Source organism: Micropterus dolomieu, linkage group LG07 (genome assembly GCF_021292245.1).
Source record: "Micropterus dolomieu isolate WLL.071019.BEF.003 ecotype Adirondacks linkage group LG07, ASM2129224v1, whole genome shotgun sequence".
In the NCBI taxonomy this organism is placed as follows: Eukaryota; Metazoa; Chordata; class Actinopteri; order Centrarchiformes; family Centrarchidae; genus Micropterus; species Micropterus dolomieu.
Window position 1 is genome coordinate 3,440,105 of NC_060156.1, and position 24,342 is coordinate 3,464,446.

Genomic DNA, 24,342 nt, shown 5'->3' on the forward strand with positions numbered 1-24,342 from the left:
AGGAGAGGAGAGGAATGGGAAAGAGACATGGGCTGATGCTCCCTACATATGGCGATGTGTGTGATCGCTGAAACCCCACATGGCTCACTATTGTTACTGAATCACCATTCAAAAAGGTTTAGACTGAACATGTATTAAGCGATTTATTTCAACTCACTGGATCGTATGTGCAAGTGTAATGGCTATGCGTTGTAATCATATAATCATCATAATGTGGCATGTATGCATGCAATCCCTATTGTAAGCCCATATGGATATTGCACATGGAAAATAATCAAACTGACAAAAATAGATCATGATGACAATGATAATGACGGGATACATCAATGCAGATGAACTCATACAGCAGAATAAGAGAGTACGCTACTATGTAGACAGTATGCTATAGCTTACCCTGACTGATTTTAATTAGGTTGACAAAATCTTAAAAAACAACTCTAGGTATAAAACAATTCAATTAAACAGCAGCACAAATAACCACTACGTTGAATTAACACTCTCTAAACCATTATAACATTCATGAAGGCGCAGGGCTGTTTTAGTTTTGGGTATGTGTACCTATAATTAATAATACATTACTATGTATAAATATATTCAATTGCGGTGAGTGTTCCCAAAGATATACGAGTCACAGAATCATTGCACCATGCCGGTGAAACAAAGTGATGCCTAGTGGCAGTGTGATAAATCTTATCGAGGGCTGTTTTATTCCCGTAAACGGACATGTGATCCATGAAAGGTGATACAGGATGCAATAAACATGAGCCAAACAGCTGATAATGGCCCGGGATGATGATACTGAATCTGTGGTACGGTCACATTGTATCTGCATCACCCTGCGAGCAGTACATGCAGATTGAAATCTGACTCATCTAAGATGTAGTCTTTCAGTTGTATGGGGCGCTCCATTAAAAGAAGGTCCTGCTGACAATTAAACTATGAAACCCATCAATCAAGATGGCATTATCAACAGGCCGCTGCCCCAAGTGGCCGATCTGACGGGGCGAGCTGGGCCAGAGAACAGAAGACAGCCAAATAATCCATAAACATAATGGACATCAATATTGAAAAGATGACAGATGAGACTGACGACAGAGGCCAGGATTCAATTTCTATTCTTTTTTTTTCCCTGCAGGAGACCATATCGCTTTTCACAAAGTCATTTGTCAGCCATAAGGCCGATGAGGAGAAGCCAAGCTCTGCCAAAAAGTGAGCCAAGGGCGGTTGTTCCAGTGACGCAAATGACAAAATGAATCAGGCACGGGGCAACAATGACTGATATAAATAATGATACTATCAAAATGCTTGGTGGGCATTGGCAGGGAAACACAAAACAAACTCAATGTGACCAACATGAAACCCATGAAGCAATCTCTTAAAAGGTTGGAAATGAGGACACGAAGCACTTTTTATTTACGTTCCACTGACACAAAGGCATCACATTCTGACTGTTTGAGTTTTTTAACTTGACTGAAAGGTGCAGACAAAAATTTGCTTCTCATTACTTTAAGTAAGGAAGCATGGAGCAATCACCGTGTGCAGAATTCAATGGAATTGAATTTTGAAAAGCGAAATAACAAAGCTTTCCAGTGTCCAGAGGTGGGTAGGATTGACCTCTCATTCAGAAAAGATTGATTGTAAATATGCTTGTTTATAACCGCCCAAACTGTGAAATAATATGAGGGATGCTGTTGAGCTGCAGTGAGTGCATTATGCACCAGCGCCCAAGTTTGGCCTGACCACACCATAACTCAGGTCATGTCCTCACCAAGGTGGATTTATTACTGGCTTGCTCTCATGTTTTAGCAAGATCCAATCAAAAATGACAGCAACCATTTGTAATTGAGGCATGCTGGGGCATGCTGAAGAGATGATTCACATGCGACCTTGCAGCTTTACTGTCACAACATATTGTTGATTCTCCTCATTCCTTCCGCAAGGTAGTTTGTGGTGCAATGGCAGAACCACGCCAAAGCGATTTCCATCACTTTGCAATGGAAAATAAAGTCTTTGATTCTGAATTTTGTTTAATTAATACTCTTGACATGCTTTTTGTCATACTGAAGCATGTCTGCAGATAACCTCCTGTCAACATGCTAACTGTTATAGGTTTAGCAATTAGCTCTTACAACTGACATTTTAGGAATCACTCGTTGCATTGCTTGTTGTCAGTTGTCACTGAAAAAGACTTGCCATTCTCTCAACTTTTTACTATTCCCAATAAGAGACTGGACTTCTTTAACAAACTCAGATGAGTACATGACTGACAAACAGCAGCCAATGCATTTAGGACACAGTAGTTTGACCTTTTACTAACGTAGCCACTTAAATTCAAAGAAGTCAGCTGTTCAGGCAGGTAAGCAGTCAGTGCAGCCCCTTTTATTTGGGCTCTGACAACAACAGGCAATATTGCATCCTTGCATTGCTCTGTGGGATGGATCTGCAGGCTGTGAATCAAGGCAGATGGCTACCAGGGCATGTTCAGTTGTGTCCAAAAATGTCTAAAATCCTCCCTGCCCCCTGAGCATGCCAATAGAAATAAAACCCTTATCACAATTTGCACAATTCAAATTCAAACCTCAAGCACAACACAAACACAACGACCTCTGACTCACTGCCCCAAATCCTACAGTACCTAGGTGCAGCTGCAGCCAGGTACAACTATCACTGGTAGTGATCGTGCAGTGGTTAATAAATCCACCAACAAGGTCCCCAACTGGGTCAGAGCCTTTCTGAATGGATTAAAAAGAGGAATTATGGCTTTCAAACTTCATATTTCCCAGCTTTGAGAGGATTAGACTCTGTATTCTGTTCTCCTCTTGCCTGAATGGCTCAGTGACTGTCTTTCAATCCTGTCACCTATCTGCAGTCAACCAGAGCTCTGCAAAAGTACATTCAGGTTGCTCAAAAAACTTTAGGAGCAGTGGCTTGTCTATACCTCCTATTTTCTTTATTCTTAATTAAACATGAGTGAGACAGAGTATGGCCCGTGTTAGTTATTTTAATGGATCAGGAATCTAATACTGAAGTTTGAGGGACATTGATATTTGGGAAAGTTTCTGTTCCTCAGGCACCTTGATTGTGTCCTGGTTAGGGCTGGGTGTCATTTCAGTTTTTTGACATTAGTGCCAGGACATGAAAAGTTTTGGATATATGCTAACTCACTCTCTTACTGAGAGTGAGATGAGAAGATCGACACCAGTCTCATATCTGTACATTGACTATGGAGCTAGACACAAGGAGGCGATAAACTTAGCTGAGCATAAAGGCTTGGGGGAACAGCTAACCTGACTCTGCCCATATTTAAAATATACACTTGTTGCCAAAAAAACAGTAGCCTACTAGATTACTCCCCATTAAATCACAACATTTTATTTTTACTGTTTGGGTATAAATTAAGCCAGGCTAATGGTTTCCAGTCTTTATGCTACGTGAAGCTAACCAGCTCCTGGAACTAGCTCTGTATTTAATGCACAGACATGTGATTGATATCTATGTGAATATTTCCCACAATGTCAGTGTATATTTCTTTATGTTTTGGCACCAATACCATCAGTATTTAATTGTGTCTTCACACAAAGACACCAATGTAAACAGAATTATCATTGAAAAAAGGAAATATCTAAATGAAAAAAACAAATTAGAATAATCAAGCATTGCTGTGACACATTTCAGTTAAAGCTCTAGTCATAGTGGATATAATTAATTTTGACAAATTTGAAATGTGTTAACTTTATTTCTATGGTAGTCTATCGAAGTCACAAAAGTCATCCATGATTTCTTCCTGTTTTTGACCATCAGTCATAATCAGAGAAGTATCTGAGGTTGTTTTCATATAGTCCATCAATCAGTCATGTCAAGATAAATAAAAATCCTTACAAATACGAGTGTTTGTTGATTTATACCATAGAAACTACAATTTAGTGTTGACCATCTGAAATTTGGAACAGGTCAGTATTATGCAAAAAGCATTTCACAGGGCACTGCTTGCCAACAACAGGGTGTGGAATCAGCTATTGTGCCTTTCTTATTCTATATTTGCTTTGGCCTTTTTTTTTTTATCAGTCCCTTCCTGTGTTGTGTCCAAGACAAGATTCCTGTTATAATCCCAAAATACGCTGCATTAGCCTAAAGCAAGTCACATTGGACTTCAAATAGCTCAGAGAGAAGAAAAGCAATGCAGGCCATTCTTCCCTAAAGAGGACACCCATCTATTTTATGTTTGATTTTACTAATGCATTATGACAAAGCTCTGGCCCACAGCACTCACTGTCTATTAGGCTGGAAAAATGATTTTTTTTTTCATCAAACAGACTAAATCAATCATGGCTTTGTTTCTGCTTAATTTGGAGTTTGTTTAATGTTATACAAATGTGGCAGATAGCACCACCAAAGCGTCAAAATGAAAGAGATTGGTATTATTTGGCCAATGTTTTTCTTCTGGTCCAACACTCCTTCCTTCCATTACTCCATTATTTGTCCTTATACATACAGCACACAAGGATTTTGAATTTCCTATCCATATCTCACATCAGCATGCTTGTTGGAAATTCAATTAATTTCCCTCGCAGTTCGTACTAGTAGCTAGGCCTCTCTAACCTTGGCATATTCATTCTTCAAGCACTGGCACAATGTGGAGAATATACAGGAATGAGCTGGCAGGGAGTAACAAACATCCTCTCCGTCTGTTTCTATTCACCCTTGTGGAAAATTGTGATGCACTCTTGTTTGTAGAGTGGTCCTTCTGCAAAAATATCCTGTCCCATGAGGCTACTAGTAGCCCACCCTGACCTTTGCAACAGTGTAGAGCCTCGGTGGATATGTACTGGGACACACTTCATTATGCTGTGGTTTTATGTTGAAATTACTCAAAAAATTTATACACCCAAAACTGTCTGAGAAAAAATGTTTGTCAAGTTATTTTAGGAAGACCTACAAACGTGCTTTGAGTATGGACAAGTAGATCTCCCTTTTATGTTCTCACGTTTTCACTGGAATGTTTGCCCACTTGAATGTGACTTAATGCAGTATCTTTGATATTTGATTTGCTTTCTTGCTGGGAGCTGGATGGGAAGATTGCTGCCGCTCTCGTATCTGTCCATTATATGGAGTTAGAAGCGGGAGAAAATTAGCTAGCTTAGCTTAAAAAAGTATGGATACAGCTGGCCTGGCTCTGCCCAAAGTAAAACAAATGCCTGCAAGCACCACTTAAGCTCACTAATTAACGTGTTCACAAACTGAAAAGTTTAGTTATATTGGAAAGAGCTACATCTGTTACCCCCTGCTTCCAGTCTTTATTGTAAGTATCAATCTTTTCATTTGACAAGAAAGCAAATAAGCAAATTTCCAGTGAACTATTTGTTTGTGCTATCAGAAACTCCTAGGGGGTGTACTTATGTGCTAACAAACTGTTGTTTTATCCATCTATGATGTTTCAGCCTTCAAAAATACCAATGAAAGAAGGCCTTTACGACCTTTATGCACAAACACATTATGGACTGAACACTACTTGGAGCACAAGCTAACCCTGAAATTGAGTTGGACTTACTTGATTAATGCTAAATAGCAGCAAAATGACCCTTTGCATGCATTCTTTGTTTTACTGTTTTTTTTGTAAATCTCTAGGGTTAACAATGAGGACAGTTTAGCGTATAGTAATCATTATTTTTGGGTGTATGATATGGCAGGATTAAGACTGAGCTTTACTTTGAAAGTTAGCATGGGGTTAGCATTAAGTGCAATTTATACTTCTGCTTCAAATCGATAGCGTATGTGACGGCTTAGGCTACACCAAAATGTAACTATGCAATGCCTCCGAGCCGACAGGAAGTACCCATGCTTTGAAGTAACATTTACTAGCGGCCAAAACGGCAGCTGTAACACAGTGAATCAAAATATTTGACCGTTGCAACCCGAGCGAAATGAATCGTTTCGCTGTCAGAATGTGATCCATTCGGTCGATAACATTTGAAAAGGCTACACCAGCCGCACGTTTACAATTTTACCCCCATTTACGTTAGCGGAGCGCTAAAATGTTTGTGAATGTGGTCAAGTGAAAGTCTTCATAGCTGAAGCAATACATGAGTTTGGGATATATTGGATGCTCATGGAAACAAACACTAAAGTGATTATGTGAGTAACTGTTGCTGTCATTAGATCTATTTCAGTACCAGCCGCGTTTATTTTTTATTTTTCTGCTGTCAAAGCTGATATTATTGCTGTGGGGCCGGTTCTTGCCCGCGGGCCACCTATTGCTGACCACTGCCACAAACTGTACATTTCTTTGATTATTATCTAAATATTATCGAAATTGCAATATGGCAAAGTGCAATATCAAAATTGCAGAAGCTGCAATTTATTTGATAAAGGTAAAGGGTGTGACAGCATTTCATTATAATGCAGTAATGTTAACTGTCTTACAAATATTGTCCTCCGGATGTTATAAAACATGTTTGTTTCATACAGACCCAGAACAAACATCATCATGATTTTAAAATGACAATTGTTATGCAAAAATAATCATCCCCACTAATTGTGAATTTCACAGCTCATATCGCAATTGTAATATCTGTCAAAATTATATGATCTGTGTTACCGTATTGCACAGCCCTATCTAGTCAATTGATTAAATACAATTATCACTCCTGCACGTGGATATTTTGGATGAAAATGTCAGCCCAAGGATGCAAGTGCCCCTGCAGGAGATTGTCATTTCATGCAATGCTTTATGGCACTTTGGCAGTCATAGAGGGTATTTCAAAGCCTGACCCTGGCTGACTGTAAAAAAAAAATCTAACTTCTGCAACATCTGCTCTTTAAAAAATAAAAAAATAAAACAGTTTGTTTTGCCTTTATACTGGAATCAGTCCAGGCTTGAATCTTATCTTGGGGCTTGCATTTAAAGCAGATGCTAAAACTTTGCCTTCATACTGAAGCAGACATCATTTTGCTACCTATTGCTGAGTCATTTAGAACCATCTACTTGTATTACGCAAAGTATGTGTGTGTGTGTGTGTGTGTGTGCGTGCGCGTGTGCGTGAAATACTGAGGAAGAGGACGAAAACACACAATGTCTTTGCAGCACACACAATGGCCATCATGCAAGAACCACAGCTACAAACAGATTTGCTCGATGAGAATTTGTGGCAAGTTGAAGAGAGAGAAGAGAGAATATGACATTACTTACATTCGCCAGGTGGCCAAAAAACACAACTCAAACTGAATTATAATGTCGCTCAGAAACCAACATGTAAATAAGACAAAAAGTTAATCATATCAACTTAAAAGGTGATGGTATTTCAATGGTGTGCTCAGAACTTTCAGCTGGCCCAAAAGAAAAAATGTATAAATCAATTACAGCAGATTTAGGAATTACAGTCAGCCCTTAATCTGAAAGAATTTAGTGTTTAAATATGATACTAAAATTAACTAAAATAAAAGATACAGTATAACTGAGACAAACAATCCAAAGTTAATATTCTGTTCGCCACATTGTGCCCACCAAGACGTATTTTGATATTAAGATTTTAATGGCACTTTTTGGCACAGCAACGTCTACATTTCAGTAGTTTTTTTAGGAACATTCTCTCACCCCCTCAGCTGCCACATATTCTTTACACAGGTCTCGGTCCCGTATCATCCTCTGTTGCACAGACTGTGTAACAGCCTACTGTGGGCTATAATATTCTCTCGTCTAATATCTCAATGACACCCCCAACCCTTGCTTCTAATATTAGCCATGGACCACTTTTCGTTAGCTAGACGTTCCTCAGCATCTAACTTCAATGTTAAGTCATTGTTAAATCATTCCCTCTCAATGTTTTCGTCCCCATCTTACAATGTAGTGTTCACATGCTACAAAGGCTTCATGTCCATAAGGACAGAAGGAATTATTACACTAACCAATAAGTCTTTGAACTTAAAAATGGCCTTTGTGTATAGCATTATGATACAAAACAAACAATTCTGTCTCCTTTAAGTTGAATCATGCTAAACATAATTATACGGTAGATAAAACAATATATGCACCTGCACGCACACCTTCACTGAGCAGACAATCCCCTGACATTCCCATCTAGTAATCTAGTAATCTTGGCACAGTAATGCCCCTTCTGTCCTCATCACCTGCTTTCTGCATAATGCATCGGTGACAAAAAATCTCAGGAAATGTCAGCTTCCAGCCTGCAACTACTCTATACCAACTCCACCGGTGTCAGCTGGCTGCCCACTGAGCTCACCGTGCCACTTCTAATCTTGCCACCAGCCTGCGGGGCCAATCTCGCACCGCTGAGTGTTGGAGAAGAGCCTTGGACAGCCAGACAGCGGGTGAGTGGTGGCAGGGTTTGGTCTAGGGAGGAAGAGGAAGAGAACTACGAGCTAATGGCTAATCCTGTGTGCACAAGACCACCAGAGAGGATAGGCCGGGGGCTAAAGAGAGAGCTATTGGGAATAGACGTCCAGTCCAGGCGAAAGGGAAAGGAGCTGTAGAAAAGAGGAGGAAGAGTAAAGCTGTATCAGGGTGTGGAGGACGAGTGCGAGGAGAAGGATGGAAGAGGCAAAGGCTGGTGATCACTGGCCGAGAAATCTGACGGCACAAATATCTGCGCTGTAACTAGGGCTGGGCGATATGGCAAAAATGTTATCACAATAAAAAGTTTCATATCTTCCGATATCGATAATTATCACGATAAGTATCAAATCATTATTTCTTTCGAGTTTAAAGGTTGATTTTTGCTCCTGAGTGAAAGTTGAAGAAACCTGATGGTTAATTGTGGTTTAAACTCTTCTTTATGGTCAACACGTGAGGCCAAACAGTGGATCACTTCACAAATCTGAGGTAGATCATTCAAAACAATTATGATAAAGTCTTTGTTAACAAATATGCATGAATAAAATTAAGTAAAAGCTTTTTTCAGTCATTTTTCCTCAACTAAATAAACCTAATTTGTGTATGATTCAAGTGAATAAAATCAAACATTTATTGAACATTTGTTATATAGTTATTGAAAAAAAATTTATGGCGAGAATTTTTGTTATTGTCTTATTGTCCAGCTTGTGCATGATTGACATTGCTTTCATCTTTTGAGAAAAATTTGCGATTTTAACCCAAAATATGATGAAGGGAGAATTTTTTCTCTTCTATTTAATATTTGCCATAGATTTAGCTACGAGTTGTCTATAAAGCACTTAATTTGACTCAAAAAGTCTTATACCGTGCGAGTTTAGTTCAATTATCAATAGCACTGCAAAAACATGACAACATTCTCAACAATGTAATTATCAAGTATAAAAATACTGATTTTTATCTAATAGTGTGATTTAGTTACCTTGTTAGAAATTCATAAAAATTACATTTACTGCACTCTCAGTGAATCTGTAAATGTGCAAACGTTGTTTATTTCAGAAGTTTAACTACAAGACACGTAATGTCTCATGCTTGACTGTTATGTCCAGTGTCAGTGTGTGTGCACTGGAGGCTCCGAGTTACCACATCACACTTTGCATATCACAGAAACATCTTGTATGTACCTGTGTTAAACTGAGGTTTAAGGTGAGCACAGAGAGTTTTTCCACCTCCAGCAGATGAGTGTGAAAACAGCCTCTTAGTGTCAAACTCTGCAGACACACCACTCCAACACATGCTCATTCCTAAACGACAGAATCTGTTGTTTGTCAGTGACTCCCATATATGAAATATGACCGTAGGTTTAGGGTTAAAATAAGTATGTTAGTTAGTTACATACCGTCATGTATTTTTCTGGAGGACACTCTTACCAATCTGCAGAGTGAAGCTCAAACTGCACAGCGAAGTAACAATAAGAAAAACACATTTTTTAAGCGAAGCCTTAAACAAATTGTTTGTTTAAAAAGCAGAAAAAAAAACAGCATCTTCATTATTTTGTCTAATCTCAGTCTGTGTAGTAACTGCCAATCAAAACCAAATAAAAAATGAGGCCTTCTTTTTAAAATAATGTTATTTTGCATTTAGATTTACTGTCCAGTAATACTGAAAGAAATCCAGCAAAGAAGAAGCTACCAGATACCAGTTCCTCAGAGAGAGAAACCAAAATAGATGTCCTTTGAGGACGGGATGTGACTCTAACCATTATCTCCACCTGAAGCTGAAAGAGCAGCGCTAGATTGACTTCCCGTTTAAAATAACTATGTTGGACGGGTTGACGAGGACAAAAGAAAAAGCATGCAACTTAATATCAGTGTTTTTCACCAGTAGACCCTTTCTCACAATGTACTGTAATATTTAGAAAAATACATCTTTTCCTCACTAGTCTTTACTTCATCAAGCTGTTCCAAAGTCCAGGCTCACGACCAAAGGTGACTTTGTCTTGAGCCTGGACTTGGCTCTGGAAGTTCCTGCCTGAGAACCTAAGGCTTGCAGGTTCACTGACGTCTTTTAAATCACTTCTCAAGACATACCTTTACATAAAAGCCTCATATTCATGTTAGTGCATCCTTTCATTTTTATCTTGTCTATGAGCCCATTTTTACTGTATCACGTTTGAGGAATCTTGTTTTTTTTACCTTTATATCATTTTAAATTGCTTGATTTTGATTGGCTTATATTATATATATAATTTTTGTTCAACCATGTAAAGCACTTTGTAACTCCGTTTTAAGATTGTCCAAATAAATATTATTATTATTATGCAGTACTTGATGTACATTATGGGCGAACTTTCAAACTGCTCCTAGATGCAATTTCAGTGAGTAAATAAACACGTCACCTGTCCCTTTATTGCCAATACCCTCAATATGATCTGCTCCTCTAATGTAAACAAACCACGAGCCACACTGGGCTCTCCCAAAGCACAATCTATGAGTTCTGCTCTCAAAACACAAAGTCTTTGGCATGCAGAGTTTCCGCCCGACTTTAGTGCCACGAGGGATTCACCGCTCCTCCTGGGACGAGTGTTGAAGCCAACAAATAAACAGCCTTTCAGATGTTTACATTTGGAGCACAACGCCGTTGAAGGCCTCCAGAGAGTGAGTGGAAAGCTCATTTGCACTGTCGATGAGAAGAAATCAGAAATGGCGCCTTAAGCTTATGACGTTTCAAACTGTATTTAGGTTAACTGGGAAACGTTGCAGACACAGCTGCTATGGAAATACAGTATATTGATGCGGAACTGGCATGCATGAATTTCACATTTTTAGTTTTTACATATGTCTTTTTATAAAGCAAATTTAGACCTATCTAAATGTCACATTGTCGATAAAAATGAATCCTTTTGATTTAAAAGTGACAATGTCCAGGATTAACTGGATTTATCTATAAGGCAGTACCATGTCATGATCTCTACTGTTGACCGTAAAATAAATAATGGAGGCCACGGTCAGGTCAATAACTGTAATGTAATCATCTGCTCTGCTGTCATTTCTTACTACATTAATGACTTCTGTAAACAATAAGATGAGAAATAACAAACACACATATCTACAAGGTGTCCAGCCGATATTACACCTTCACTGTGAATTTAAGCCCCATATAAAATGGCCTGTTCTGGGTTACTGCTTAACTGAGCATCAGCAGAATAATAAGTGCTGCAATTATCTTCAAGCAAATGAGAAAATGTTCTTCTCCTTGGTAGAATGACCCACAAGGCAAACCTTAATGTGACTCCTCTCTATCCTGTCTTTCTTTCTTTTCTCTCTCCTTCTTTCTTTCTTCATACCTGGAATTGAAGCCAACATCTCTCTGTGAGCTCGTAGCTCAAATTGCTTTGCTAGCATCCTCCTGCCACACACGGTCTCTAATGAGGTGTACTAGCTCGCTGCTGACAAAGGAAGTGACAGCTGGCGTGATTACAGAAATCTGGGACTTGACCAAACTGTAACTTGAGGAAAACGATCTGGGGAAGGGGAAACTCTAAAAGGAACATCAATTGCGCTTGGAAGCCAAAATCTAGAAAAGGAACAACATCTGACAAGCAAATCATCATGGTGACAAAAAGCCTATGATGTTATGGATAAATTGGGCATTTTAAAAAGAACTGCTGTAGTAGTAATAGTAGTATTTTTAAACCTGAAAGAGAGAAACTGAGCTGAGACAAGCATTATTATTCCATTACAAGTGTCTTTATCAGGCTTACATAAGAAGGCATGACCTGAAATCCCGAGGGGAGGGCCAAAAGGGCGGGTGGATGTCGCCACTGCTGCTGCATGAAGGATTATGAGCCTTCATTTATCTGGGACATCCTATCTGTTTCCCTGAGTACAGTATTTACGGACATGACAGTTATACTGTATACAGCAGATGGTTATGGCACAATATAACTGAATATCACTGAGCTGACATATACTTTGCCAGGTTTTCCCAGAAGATGAAGATACAATCTGCCATTTGTTTTATTATCCCATGTCTGTTTGGACATTATGAGGGGCTGCTGCTATATGTGCACTTTTACAGTCTATTTTTTCTCAAGTTAGATTTGAAGATTCATAACTGCTGACTTCTAGTTTACACTCCAACTGGAAGGGACAGTTCACAACAGAAGCCATTTAAAGTCATTCTGCGAATACGCCCCCTCTCACACACACACACACACACACACACACACACACACACACCCACAACTCAAATTCTTTCCAAAAGAGCCCACCTGATTCCCCTGTTCCCTCTCTTAATCCCAGCCAAATCCTGTCATTACCGAAAGAAGTCCAATCCTCCCATCTCTCATCCCCAATATCCATCCATCCATCCCTCCCTTTGCGCTGGCCCCCCGATTTTGGCGCAATCTTCCTCCCCTCCCGCGCCACTCTGCGTCTCAGTCCTGTTCCATTATTTTCAGAATGACGAAAAAAATATGTGACAATAAAATCCCTGATGCCGGTGAGAGCGAGGGCTGGCCCAAAGGTGACCCCGCTATTTTCATCAGCCTCCGTCCCACTTTTCACCACCTCTACTGATAGCTCTGATGCACGGCGGCTGCCACTCGCCGCTTACGTTCCCTTCTCACACCAGATACTGTCTGAACACCACCACCACCACCCCAACTCATCTCATTCAGGGCCCCTGCTGTGCGCATACACAGTGGCAATGGAAATTTTAATAACAATCTCAAAGTGGTATGATTGGATACGTTCCCGTGGAGAGACGAAGGAAAAGCAAAAGCAGCAGAGGTGAGAGATGGAAGACGGTGTGAGAGAGAGTGAACGTGCGTGGATAAAGGGATCTAACGACTTTGCTTCTATCTCATTTGCAGATCCTATCCCTCTCAGTCTTTATTACGGAGTTATCCCCGTGCCAAAATAAAGGCTTACAGGCCAAGCCTTTCTCGTGTGCACTGCCTGAACGTACGCTTCTGAGACCGTGAGATAGGTCTGTTTTAACATAGGGACTATCTCGATGTACATTACAATAAATACGCCTTTTCGTGTGCTCTACTCCTGTACTGTGAGGAATGGGGCTATTTGTGTATACAACATGTTTACCAGAACAAGGTCCTAAACCTTTTATCTTGACTATCAGCTTCGAGCCTGAATTCAAATTGAGTATGTAATGCTGCTATTTGGTTGATGTTATCTCAAGTGACACCAATAAAAGCAAAGCAATGGCACACTGTACCACAGCCCTCATTATAGGTATCAAGCACAAAGCGGCCGGAGTTCAAATGTCAGTGTTTTAAATAACATATCTAACAAATGTATAAAAAATGTGTAAGATCCACCAGCACAAAACTACAGTCTTTAATGCTGTTAATGCTGCTACACTAACTAGCTTTCATTATTACCTATGTTAGGCATTTTTAGCATAAATGACATTTTATTATATTGCAGGTAGCAAATTCTAACCTATTTATACATTCTGAATCATCAGTGTAACTGTGTAAACTGCAACGGCAGTTTGTATTTTAGTAGAGTACAATTTTTAAAATAAATTATAAGCTGATACATTATTTAACATTATTTTCTCATTTCAGTCTTGCTATGCTTGTAATTTATGTAATATTTGAAGCAGTTCTCTGCTAAAATCGTTAAGCGCTGGAAATCCCAAATTATCGGGTACATAAACTTTTATCCCATTGTGTGTGTCTGTCTATAACGATTTATAAAGTGTTATGTGACACAGGCAGGGGTCAGGTGCTCTCTTCTCTTGGTCCTACTGAGACAAGAACAAGCACTGGTCAAGTTTCATCATGGACAAGTGCAGAGTGCGTGATAACTGGGGAAATTTGAAACATAAAAAATAAATAAAAACACCCCAAACCAACGATTGATAAAATTGGCTAACATAGATTCTAATCATGCCTAGTTAATATATTACAACATGTTCCAAGATTCACTACAATAAATGGCATTTGACTCCCCACATACATTAAATTAAACACTGATATGACTCTGCAAAACCTTTTAGTTAGGAGCTGTTCTCATGGGCTTGGTCCACAGAGGGATGACCAGTAGGTAATAGCCAGCTGATAATAAACTCACCACTGCACTGCACAAACCCCTAACTAACACCCCTAACTTATTGTATTTTACTAATTTTATAGTAATTTTTCATGCTCTTATCTTGTTTTTTTGTATTATTCTTTACACTTGTTAAAGCACTTTGTAACTTGTTTTTGAAAAGTGCTCTACAAATAAGGATTATTATTATTATTATTATTATAACACAGTTTTTCCATATATAAAGCAAATTAACCAAGCTGTGTGTGCACGTAGCTGTGTGCTTGGGATATGATCTAAAATGTACTGAATACTATTAGTTGCAGGAGTTATTGAAACAAGTTTTCTGTAAAAACTCAAGATTCACCTAAACTTTGCAATAAAAGCCACAGAGCTTTCCTGTAATGTTGATGATATTGGTGCAGAATGCCAACTTCACTAAGGTTCAGACTTTCCAACAAGACTGGAAGCCTATCTGCCCTTCGGCTTTCACCTGCCTATTAGGGTGGAACATATTGGCTAGATAGGTTTTGTGTATGTGTGTGTGTGTGTGTGTGTGAGTAAGACATGCAGCATAGAATGACCAAATAGGACACGCACAAACACACCCACACCCACACCCACACACACACACACGGGTGGGCTGGCGGTAGCGAGTCTTATCGCTATGCCACAAAGTGGGAAGATTAGATTACTCACTTCCCTAAACCTCTAACTTGGTTACCATAGCAATAGCAGTGTGACTAGGGCAGCAGCTCGTCACTGTGGAGGCTGCTGAAGCGGGAATGGACGGATGGAACAATCAACAGGGGAAACGCAGGCCAGCCGGCTATTTTCCCTCAGTAACTCACCATCCTGTTAAGTTCTTTTCTAACTTCCAGTTGTTTCCAAAGTCAAACCAGGCAAAATAAGGTCATGTTACGGTCATGTGTATTCAGCATCTATTCCCTACACACCAAACACTGTAAAAGCAGTGGTTATTTTTATATTATACTTGATATTAGCTAATATTAGGTCTAATAGAGGGGAATTAGGCTTTTGATTGAATATGTTGTGCTACAGTTTTTGGAGAGTCAATAAAATAATAGTGTGGAGTGCGACCTCATAAAATCATTTTTGTGCATTGCTGCATACCGACCAAGGGGGGATCAATTGAAATTGAATTCATAATTGCACCACAGTGGAGCCTCGCCCTTAATTCAAATTAATGAAGTGCTTGCAAATCCATAGTGTTGTAGGTCTGATCATTAGATTAATTACCTCAATCAGGCTATTGTATTTCAATTAAGCCAAGTGCAGTGTTTATCTTTGCATTAGTCAACACTCAGAAAAGTTAATATAAACTATAGAGTGGAGACATGGTGTGGTGCACGTGCACATGAATATACTAATACACACATGTAGGCTTCCGTTCGTACAGAGGAACTAGTGCTTAAAAAGTCTCGGCCGAAAAAAAAAGCTCGGCAAGTAATTAAAGAGACTCAAAGGGAATCAGGTAGCTGAAAAGACAGAGAGACACTTAGAAGAATGCCCCATAAATACTGGTAATTAGACTGCAGACAGTCCTGATGCTCTCTCCCTGTCGCTAAGGACTCATAATGGAGTCATTTTTTACCATTCAAACTGAAAAATGGCTCTGATAAGTTACGGGACACTGTTTTGACCTTGACAAAGCACTTCATTTAGATAAGAGTTACCCTTTGAAACTGCAAGGAAATTCGGTCACTTTAATGCCGGTGGCTCGCAGAGCTTGACAGAGTCTAAATCTTTGACTTTGGGTGCTCCTTACTAGCTGGTTCTATTTGGGACTAATTTAGGTCTACTAAAGGATGTGTCAAAAAGTACATATTTAATATTGAATTGAAAAAGCCACATAGAAAGCACAGACTTAAAGTACATTTAGTCATTTAAAAAATATAGTGAATAATTAAAGTTACTGGTAAGCAAACGAACATTTTAACAGGCTGGATCATCTATGGAAAGATATTTTAGAGATATTTAGTGATCAGTACCATGTTCTGTATAATGACCATGCTAGCCGCGAGTCTTCTGCCATGGTCGGTCAGTCCACCACTTTGGTCCAGACTAAAATATCTTAATGACTGCCATTACATTTTATGACCTGACATTCATCATTCCCAGAAGATGAATCCTAATCACTTATTATGATCACCTGACGTTTTTAACTAGTGCCACCATGTGGTTCACACATGTCTCTGCTGTGCTTTGTGCTAATTAGGAGATGCTAGCATGGTAACACGTTAACCTTTAACTGCACACAAAAACTGTGATTTGTACTGATTTGTGCGCCTGTGTCTAAACTGCGTGTGAATTTGATGTCAGCAACCAGGCTGCAAACTGGTACCGGTCCATGCAGTGTTGGCAAAGGTTGTATCGCTGTTATTAGACGTTATGACTGATAACATCTTTGTCTCTTAGCATATCAGACAAGAAGATCTCCTATCTGCTGTTCCCCGCCGCCAACTCTTGCCAGTGGGAGTAAAGAGTGAAAGCCAACCACAAACACAACTTGTATCTCTCTTCCAGTTTGGTTTTCTTTATAATGAATGCGTTCCAGGTTCACAGAGCTGCCGGCCTGACTGTAGGCTTTTACTGTAGTCTTGTTTAAAAAATATACTTGTACAAGACTTGTTGAGACCTACAGAAGTCTTTTTGGTTTAAGGCTTCGGTTGTCCTTTGTCCTTGCATGATCATGTGAGTGCAATTCAATTTCTCTACTGTACAATTTGATTTGGACAAATGTCTGATTCTGACTAAATGGGCCATGTGACCAGACGCATGTCCTAAGGGCATTTCCCTGCACAGTTGACTTGTAGTCTCACTTATCAGATTTTAAAAAAAAAAAAGAAAGAAAGCACAAGGCAAGTAGAAATGCACACATGCACTCTGCACACACACATTCACACATATTCAGCCATGAGGCTGGCAACTACCCAGCTGACCTGAGCTTTATGTGTGTAGATTTATCATTGGCTATTAAAATGCATTTGATTTTTACCAGGATGGCTCTCCACTGCTGGTTTCCTCAATAGGAGTCCAATCCGCCTTTTACAACCACTTTCTTTAACCTTCTCCCCTGCTCATAAAACACCAGCAGCTCTCCTCTTTCTCCACCTCTGCCAATTCCCCTCCTCCTTTGCTTCCGACTCTTATACTGTATCTCTCAATCTATTTTGACCTCTGCTATGATTCTATCCTTATGGAGTGTGTTTGTGTTTCTCCTCCTCCTGTCCTTGCCCTTCCTTCGCCTCTCACTCCTCTCCTGCACGAATACCCTCTCTGCCCCTGAAATATTTTTTTTTTTTTTTTTTTTTTTACCTTAATTGTCTCTTTTCCTCCTGAATGATCGATTCGTCACATTTATCTGACAGTTTGGGAATAAGGACAGTTCTCAAGCCTTTAAACCACCCAGAGGTCTCCAAAGGTGAGCATTCATAATGAGCTTTCATGGGGAAATTCAGAGAAAACACTTTGTTTTGAAGAGGATGACCGCTTGTTTTAATGTGCATAATGACACAAAACTCTTCATCCTTTCCCTCCCTGATGCGTCAACTCTCCGTTTCTGCTGCTGTGTTTTTTTTTACGAGGAATCATAAAAAAAGCAGTCTGTGTGTTGTTGCACTCTACATTCATATAAAATTGTGAGACTTTTATTTTGAAGGGTACAGGTGACTTCTTATATTATATTTTTCTTACACCTCCTTAAGTATAAAGTGTTAACGTATACATACTACATACACAGTGGATGTGCTACTGTGAACAGGGCTTTTTTGATGTAACCTAATGCCCCCTGGCCATGGAAGTAACGTCCGTCACCTCCTGTAGTTAGTAAGCTAGTAAGCTAGTTAGCTGGACATGCTAACATTTGCAGTGTGTTTTAGAACAGGCAAACGCACTGTTCATTCCCCACCTTACACTTTACTCTTGATTTTGGTATCAAAAAAGGTCTGCTGTGCCATGTTCCCGCTGACTAGCCATGATTGGACAGTGGATTCGGGAGAGGTGGTTAAGATCGTTTTAGTAATTTGATTAGTCATTCATTTTATGTGAATTTGATTTATCATTTTGTTTTGTTAGAGCACATCAGGGTCTCAGTATCTACACAAGCCAGTTAGACCCTGTGACTGCTTTATATCTTTACAATTGCAGGGAAATGATGGTGGTGCTTTGCAATAAAACACTGAAAAACACTCCCAGGAAGTGTGATCCTTGTCTACAAAACAACACAGCACAGCATTAGACCCGGCATTACTTGTTGGAATAAAAAGACAAGAAACAAAGCACCCTTACCCTGCTGCGTCACAAGGATCCTTGTCAAACAATTAGTTAAATGTAAAGCACAGCAAATGGTCTGCGTAGGGTTCAGAAGACACATGCACATTTTCCAGTGGCCTTTTATTATGGCCAGCCTAAGGCAGACCTGTGCAATACCCATGCTGTATGATCAGCATCTTGATATGCCACGCCTGTGAGGTGGGTGGATTATCTCGGCAAAGGAGAAGTGCTCACTAACACAGATTTTGACAGATTTGTGAACAATATTTGAGAGAAATAGGCCTTTTGTGTACATAGAGAAAGTCTTAGATCTTTGACTTCAGCTCATGATGAATGGGGGCAAAAACAAAAGTGTTTTTTTTGTTCAGTTTATGTTTGATGTTGTTTCTTCTTCCTCATGTTTCTTATCACTGTCTGCCCTCCTTCACTCTCTCCGTCTCTGAATTACTCGCCTTCTGTTCCCTCAGTCTTGTTATCTATTTTACCACTTTCCTCGGGCCACTTCTTTGTCCACCCCCAGCCTCTCCTCCTCTCCCTCCCTCTCTCTGGTTGACCCAGCATCAGTTTCATTTCCGCCCTGTCATCTGCCTGTACTTTGTCTTTTCTTTTCTTGTACGATGTCTTTTCCAAACTCTCATATATGCTGGGTGAAGCTCCGTGCATGAGAGTTAATGAGGGAGCTGCATGGGTAAACACACAGGAGGACAGACAGAGACGGACGAGAGCAAATATATGCGCACTGACAGATGAGCTCGACTACCGAGCGTGTACTGTCTGCTCTGACGTCAGAGCTGAGCCTTGTTAGTCCATTAGGCAACAAATTAGAGTCTTACTTGAATGACATTATTAATCAGCCGGAGGTTTTACATGATTAGTTACTCACACAAAAGTTATTCACAAAAAGTCATTCCCAACCCCAATCGTATTACAATAAACCCTCACACACTTAACACCCCCTCCAGCGTTGATTAATTGCAATGTTGTCCACACAGTCATTTTGAGAAAACAGCCACTGAAACTCTCTTTCACTGAACAGTGTGAGAGGGAGAAAATGTAACACTTGCACAATCCTTAATGAGGAGGTTCCCTTAACACATGTAGTCTGCAAGTCTTTCTGAAAGCAGCCCTGGCAGAGTATTATCAGTGGGACAATTACAGAGGCAGTATGATGTGTTCTTTATAAGTGGATTTGTATTTTGGGGCCCCTAGCTGTACGACAGAAAAACCTTCGTCAAATTAATCAGTTTGAGATTAGGAATCCGCAAAGGACTGTGCCAATAATCTTGCATGTTTTAGTGAAATACATCAAGTACAAATTGTGTAACTGTGCACATCAAAAGTTGCGTAATTGCTGACCATTTTCCAAACCATACTTTCAATTTTTCAAATAATGTGATGCCTTCCAGGCCATAAATTTCAGGATGATATGAAAATTATCTTGCTGAGACTAGACTTGGAAAATCCATCACTTGGCTTTATTTTCACTTTTATAACGTTCTGTCACAGTTCCATTATCATTCACTGCCGCAGCTGTGAGCAAACACCATTTCCAAAAGGCAATGAAATGTGTATTGATATAGATTCAACATAACAAAGAATGATGTAGCTGATAAGGGATTGTTGTTTTTAGTGTAATCTACATAGCTGGTGCATGTTAATGTTTAGGATGTTGGCAGAGGAGGCTCTCTTGTTGCTTGACAGTGGTCACGCCTGGCATAAAAAATTAGAAAGCTGAAATAATATTCATACAGATTGATGTTTTCTGTTTCTTGTATTCATTTGGGGCAAGAAAATGATTCTAAAAATGCAATCAAATGATCTATTGTGAGAGTGATTAAGCAGCTTTCAATAAAAAAAGGTAATTAAATTAAAAGTAGCAACCTAATATTATGAGTTAAGAAAAACAAATAGTACATTCAAGTCAAACTTGTTTGTTTGTATAACATATTGTTTAGGGCCATGAATTTTCCAATTTTCTTTCAATAAACTGAATTAGTCTGGGTTTACAGTTCACATTCAGATGCTACTGCGTAGCGAGTTAGTTTCAGTGGAGGAAGAGAATGAGTGCAGAAAAACGAAAAAGAGGCGCATTTGGAGTTAGAACAGAGGAGGAGGAGTTGGAGGAGTTGGAGGAGGAGGAGGTGGTGAGTAATCTTACCATCGTCTCCTGATCCTGAGCCGGCATCTGCAGGGGAGAACAAACACAGTTATTAACCAGAGGCTCACACAGCCGCAGACATTCACTGAATAAGCGTGTGTGTCTGCATAATGTCGGTGTGTTGTCTAGGCCAATGTGAATATCTGCATGTGAGTGTATGTGTGTGAAGGGTAAGATACTTTGTGTGCTTGTGGGTGTGTTTGAGCGAGACGAGATTTCTCTAAAGATGATGCAGAAAGCAATGCGGAGAGTCGGATTGAAAAAAGAAGGATGAACAGAAAGGCGATGATAGTGAGGATGCCCTGAGGCTTTGAGCATCATGCATCTACCCCATTCTACAGCAGCACATTGATGATAACGCCTCCAACTGTGGACCTTTCCCTGGTAAGGCTGCGGGATGGCACTGTGTTTCCAGTTGACATTGTGTTTGCGTGTCAGCGACTCTTTCTCCGTAGCTTTCCCACTGAATCTGTGTAAAGCTCCCTCAAACACATCGGGCTTACTGAATTGTTTAACAATATGACTGTGAGGGGAGAGCGATGAGCACTTTGAAGAACAGGCACCATGTAACTTGAGCCGCAGCGTAACGGGATCTGCTAAAATGCCCAGGCCAGAGACCAGACGCAGGGCCTCAGAGGACTGTAGGGGGATAATGGCTGAGCTCCATATGTGAGGAGGGTTTATAAGAAGAAAGTGCACACACTAACTGGAGTATTGGGGCTATTGCGGCCTTAAAACACATGGAGTCTGACCAACAAGCTGTCCTGATACTTTAATGACATGAGCTTTGGTTCAGTAAAATGCATTTCAGATGGGATGAAAACACGTCTCCAGCTTGATGATTCGTTGAGAATCAGTGCAGCAGACGGTCAGTTGTGCCAAGGGAAAGTCAGTGAGGTTGGGACAGCCTCAGAACTGCAACATGCAGTTGCGGCTAACTGTTTTGTCAAAAAATAAATAAATAAAAATAGCTTGTGGGTGGGAGTGTTGTTGAATCAGCTGATGTACACGTCACTACAATCTCGTTTGAAAATCTGGTATCCCTGCAACTTTTTCTCATTTAGTAAACTTTCCACCTAACTTTCTTACACTTACACTAACACATTACTCATGATTAATAGTGATTTGGTTACAGCTAGATGTAGAACCGGTTGATGTAGAAGTGGTAGTATTAAAAAAAAAAACACTGTGGCAGACAGCAATAGCAGTAAGGAGTTGCCCATAAATAGTTTAAACGGCTACACTAACTGAAACAAGAGTTGGCTTACTATAGATGTAGTAAAGTCATAGTCAGACCACAACTGCAAGCGGTAGAATTCTACAACTTGTAAATGATAGATTCTTTTTATGAAGCACATTTACCATCATTACCCTCTATCCCAGTCCATATCTGGCAGATATGGAGCACAGTCATATAAATAATATAGCAGCAAAATGGGAAGAGGAGTAGCTAGTTCCCAATGTTTTACTCCAAGTTGCATTTTGCAGGTTATAAAAGCCATTGCATCTCATTAATCTGGTCAAAGGCTTCAGAAAAGAGAACTCGATGAGTTCATCGTAGTGCTACAACAACCATGTTATTTGTATTGAAAAGTTTTATTTTTCTGGAAGTATCCACAATTATCAAGGAAAGGAGAGGTCACAGTTGCCTCAATTTAAAGACCAATGCTAATAAACGGATATAAACAGGTAAGCACACAGCCATATCTCACTGGAATAGTCTGCCATACTTCATATTTTTAGTAAATAGGCAAAAAAAAAAAATTATTTGCTGTATGTCTGTGCGTATAATTTGAGATTTATCATTGTTTTTATGTTTCACTGTCTATTGTTCTATTTGTTTGTATGTCACATGTTTGGATTTGTTTTTATTTTACTGCTTTTACTTGTCTATGCAATGTAGGTAAACATTTGTTTGTTATACTGTACGTGTCAATGTGGACCACAGGAAGAGTTGCCAAGATAACAACACATCAATCAAAGAGAGGAAGCAAATGCATCTCACCCACTTCTTGAGTGACACAAATTTTAGTGTAATTGCTGCATAATGAATGGAAGAACAAGGGATTCATCTTTCACAATAGAAACACTCAATGTTCCAGGTCAGAATGACTGTATGCATAACTCAGTGAACAAAAACATAAATCCATTCGAAATGTATTTAAAAGGTACCGTGTGGAGTTTTGTGGATGCACTGGCACACGCACACTCTTTCACTGATCAACCACTGGTGACGTTAATTCAAGACACATAGCAATGCTTTAACAAAGGCAGTGAAGAAGAAGACCAGCTGCTAGAGCCAGCTAACAAACATGAATGTAAAATATGCACAATTTAAAATATTCAAAAAAAGTATCTCATGAGGACGGAAATATATACAACACGTCTGATAGACGCGGATGTGTTTTGTTGCGTAACAGTGAATGTAAATAGCAAACTCCACATGGCACCTTTAATGTTAGAAAAAAAATCTCCATGCACACTCTCTACAAAAACTGCCCTCCTCTGTCTTACCTCCTTTTAAATCTGCACACTTTCAGTGACCTTGGAACATGTGGGACACTAAATGTGCAGTGTTTCATGAAAAGGCTTAGCTCTAAGGATCAGGCTGAAGTCAGTAGGGGTTCATGGGAGATCAATAAAAACCTTTAGTATCTGTACAGGTTTGAGGAGAGAAAGGCTGGCATTAGAAAATAGAACAAAATGGCAAGGGTGATAGGCACAAGCTTACTTTTCTACTCGCTTGTCTGCCAAATGAAGGGTTACAAAGAGGAGCTACCACACAATTTTATTTTGTGAGAGGCACTGAAGACTGAGTGAGATAGCAGAAGCCAAGGGAAGAAAATGACAACAGATGATTGAGGTGATTTCTTTTTTTCCAGTTTTGGAACGATTTATCAGAAGAGGTGAGAACAAATAGAAGGAGAGAGGAACTTTCTAGGGGAATTGTTATTAACCCTATTGTGCTGCTTACACCAGAGGCTATATTGCATAGCACACGGACTGTACACACACACACACATTCACAAACAAACATCACTACCTGCTTGCACATTAATACATTTTCCACCTTCTACTGTAAATAAGACTTGCAAGTTAGGCTTCAGTACAGTACTACAGTAATGTTGACAGACACTCTGCACGGCAGACAGTTTTGTGTATCAAATTACTTGTGGGTCCTCCTTGTAAAAATGATGCTCATATCCTAATGGGCTCTCTTAACTGTGAACACTTTGTAAATCGTGAATGTAGATACAGCATGCAGTAAACACCCACTCGCAAACACAACCTGTGCAACCTGTGCAATATATCCAACAGCAACAAAGGGCAGATTTATAGCTGTGGCATGTATATATCTGTATTTGATATCTGCAAAAGTCTTCAGTATTTGCAGCTTCAAAGGCTACAGTACCGGGGAACCTTTAAAATTATGTTCTATCAAACCACCACTTGATAGGAACATTTCCAACTCAGTAGGAAACACG

General features: G+C 39.6%; 1 protein-coding gene across 2 annotated transcripts in view; it reads right to left on the reverse strand.

Annotated features, from left to right (window-relative positions):
- tmeff2a (transmembrane protein with EGF-like and two follistatin-like domains 2a) overlaps positions 1–24,342 on the reverse strand; it is a 104,845-nt gene that overhangs the window by 31,885 nt on the left and 48,618 nt on the right. For both annotated transcript variants that reach the window (XM_046053842.1, XM_046053841.1), the window contains exon 4: positions 20,858–20,884. In XM_046053842.1, coding sequence (XP_045909798.1) covers positions 20,858–20,884 — 27 coding nt within the window. The remainder of the gene's footprint in view (positions 1–20,857; positions 20,885–24,342) is intronic.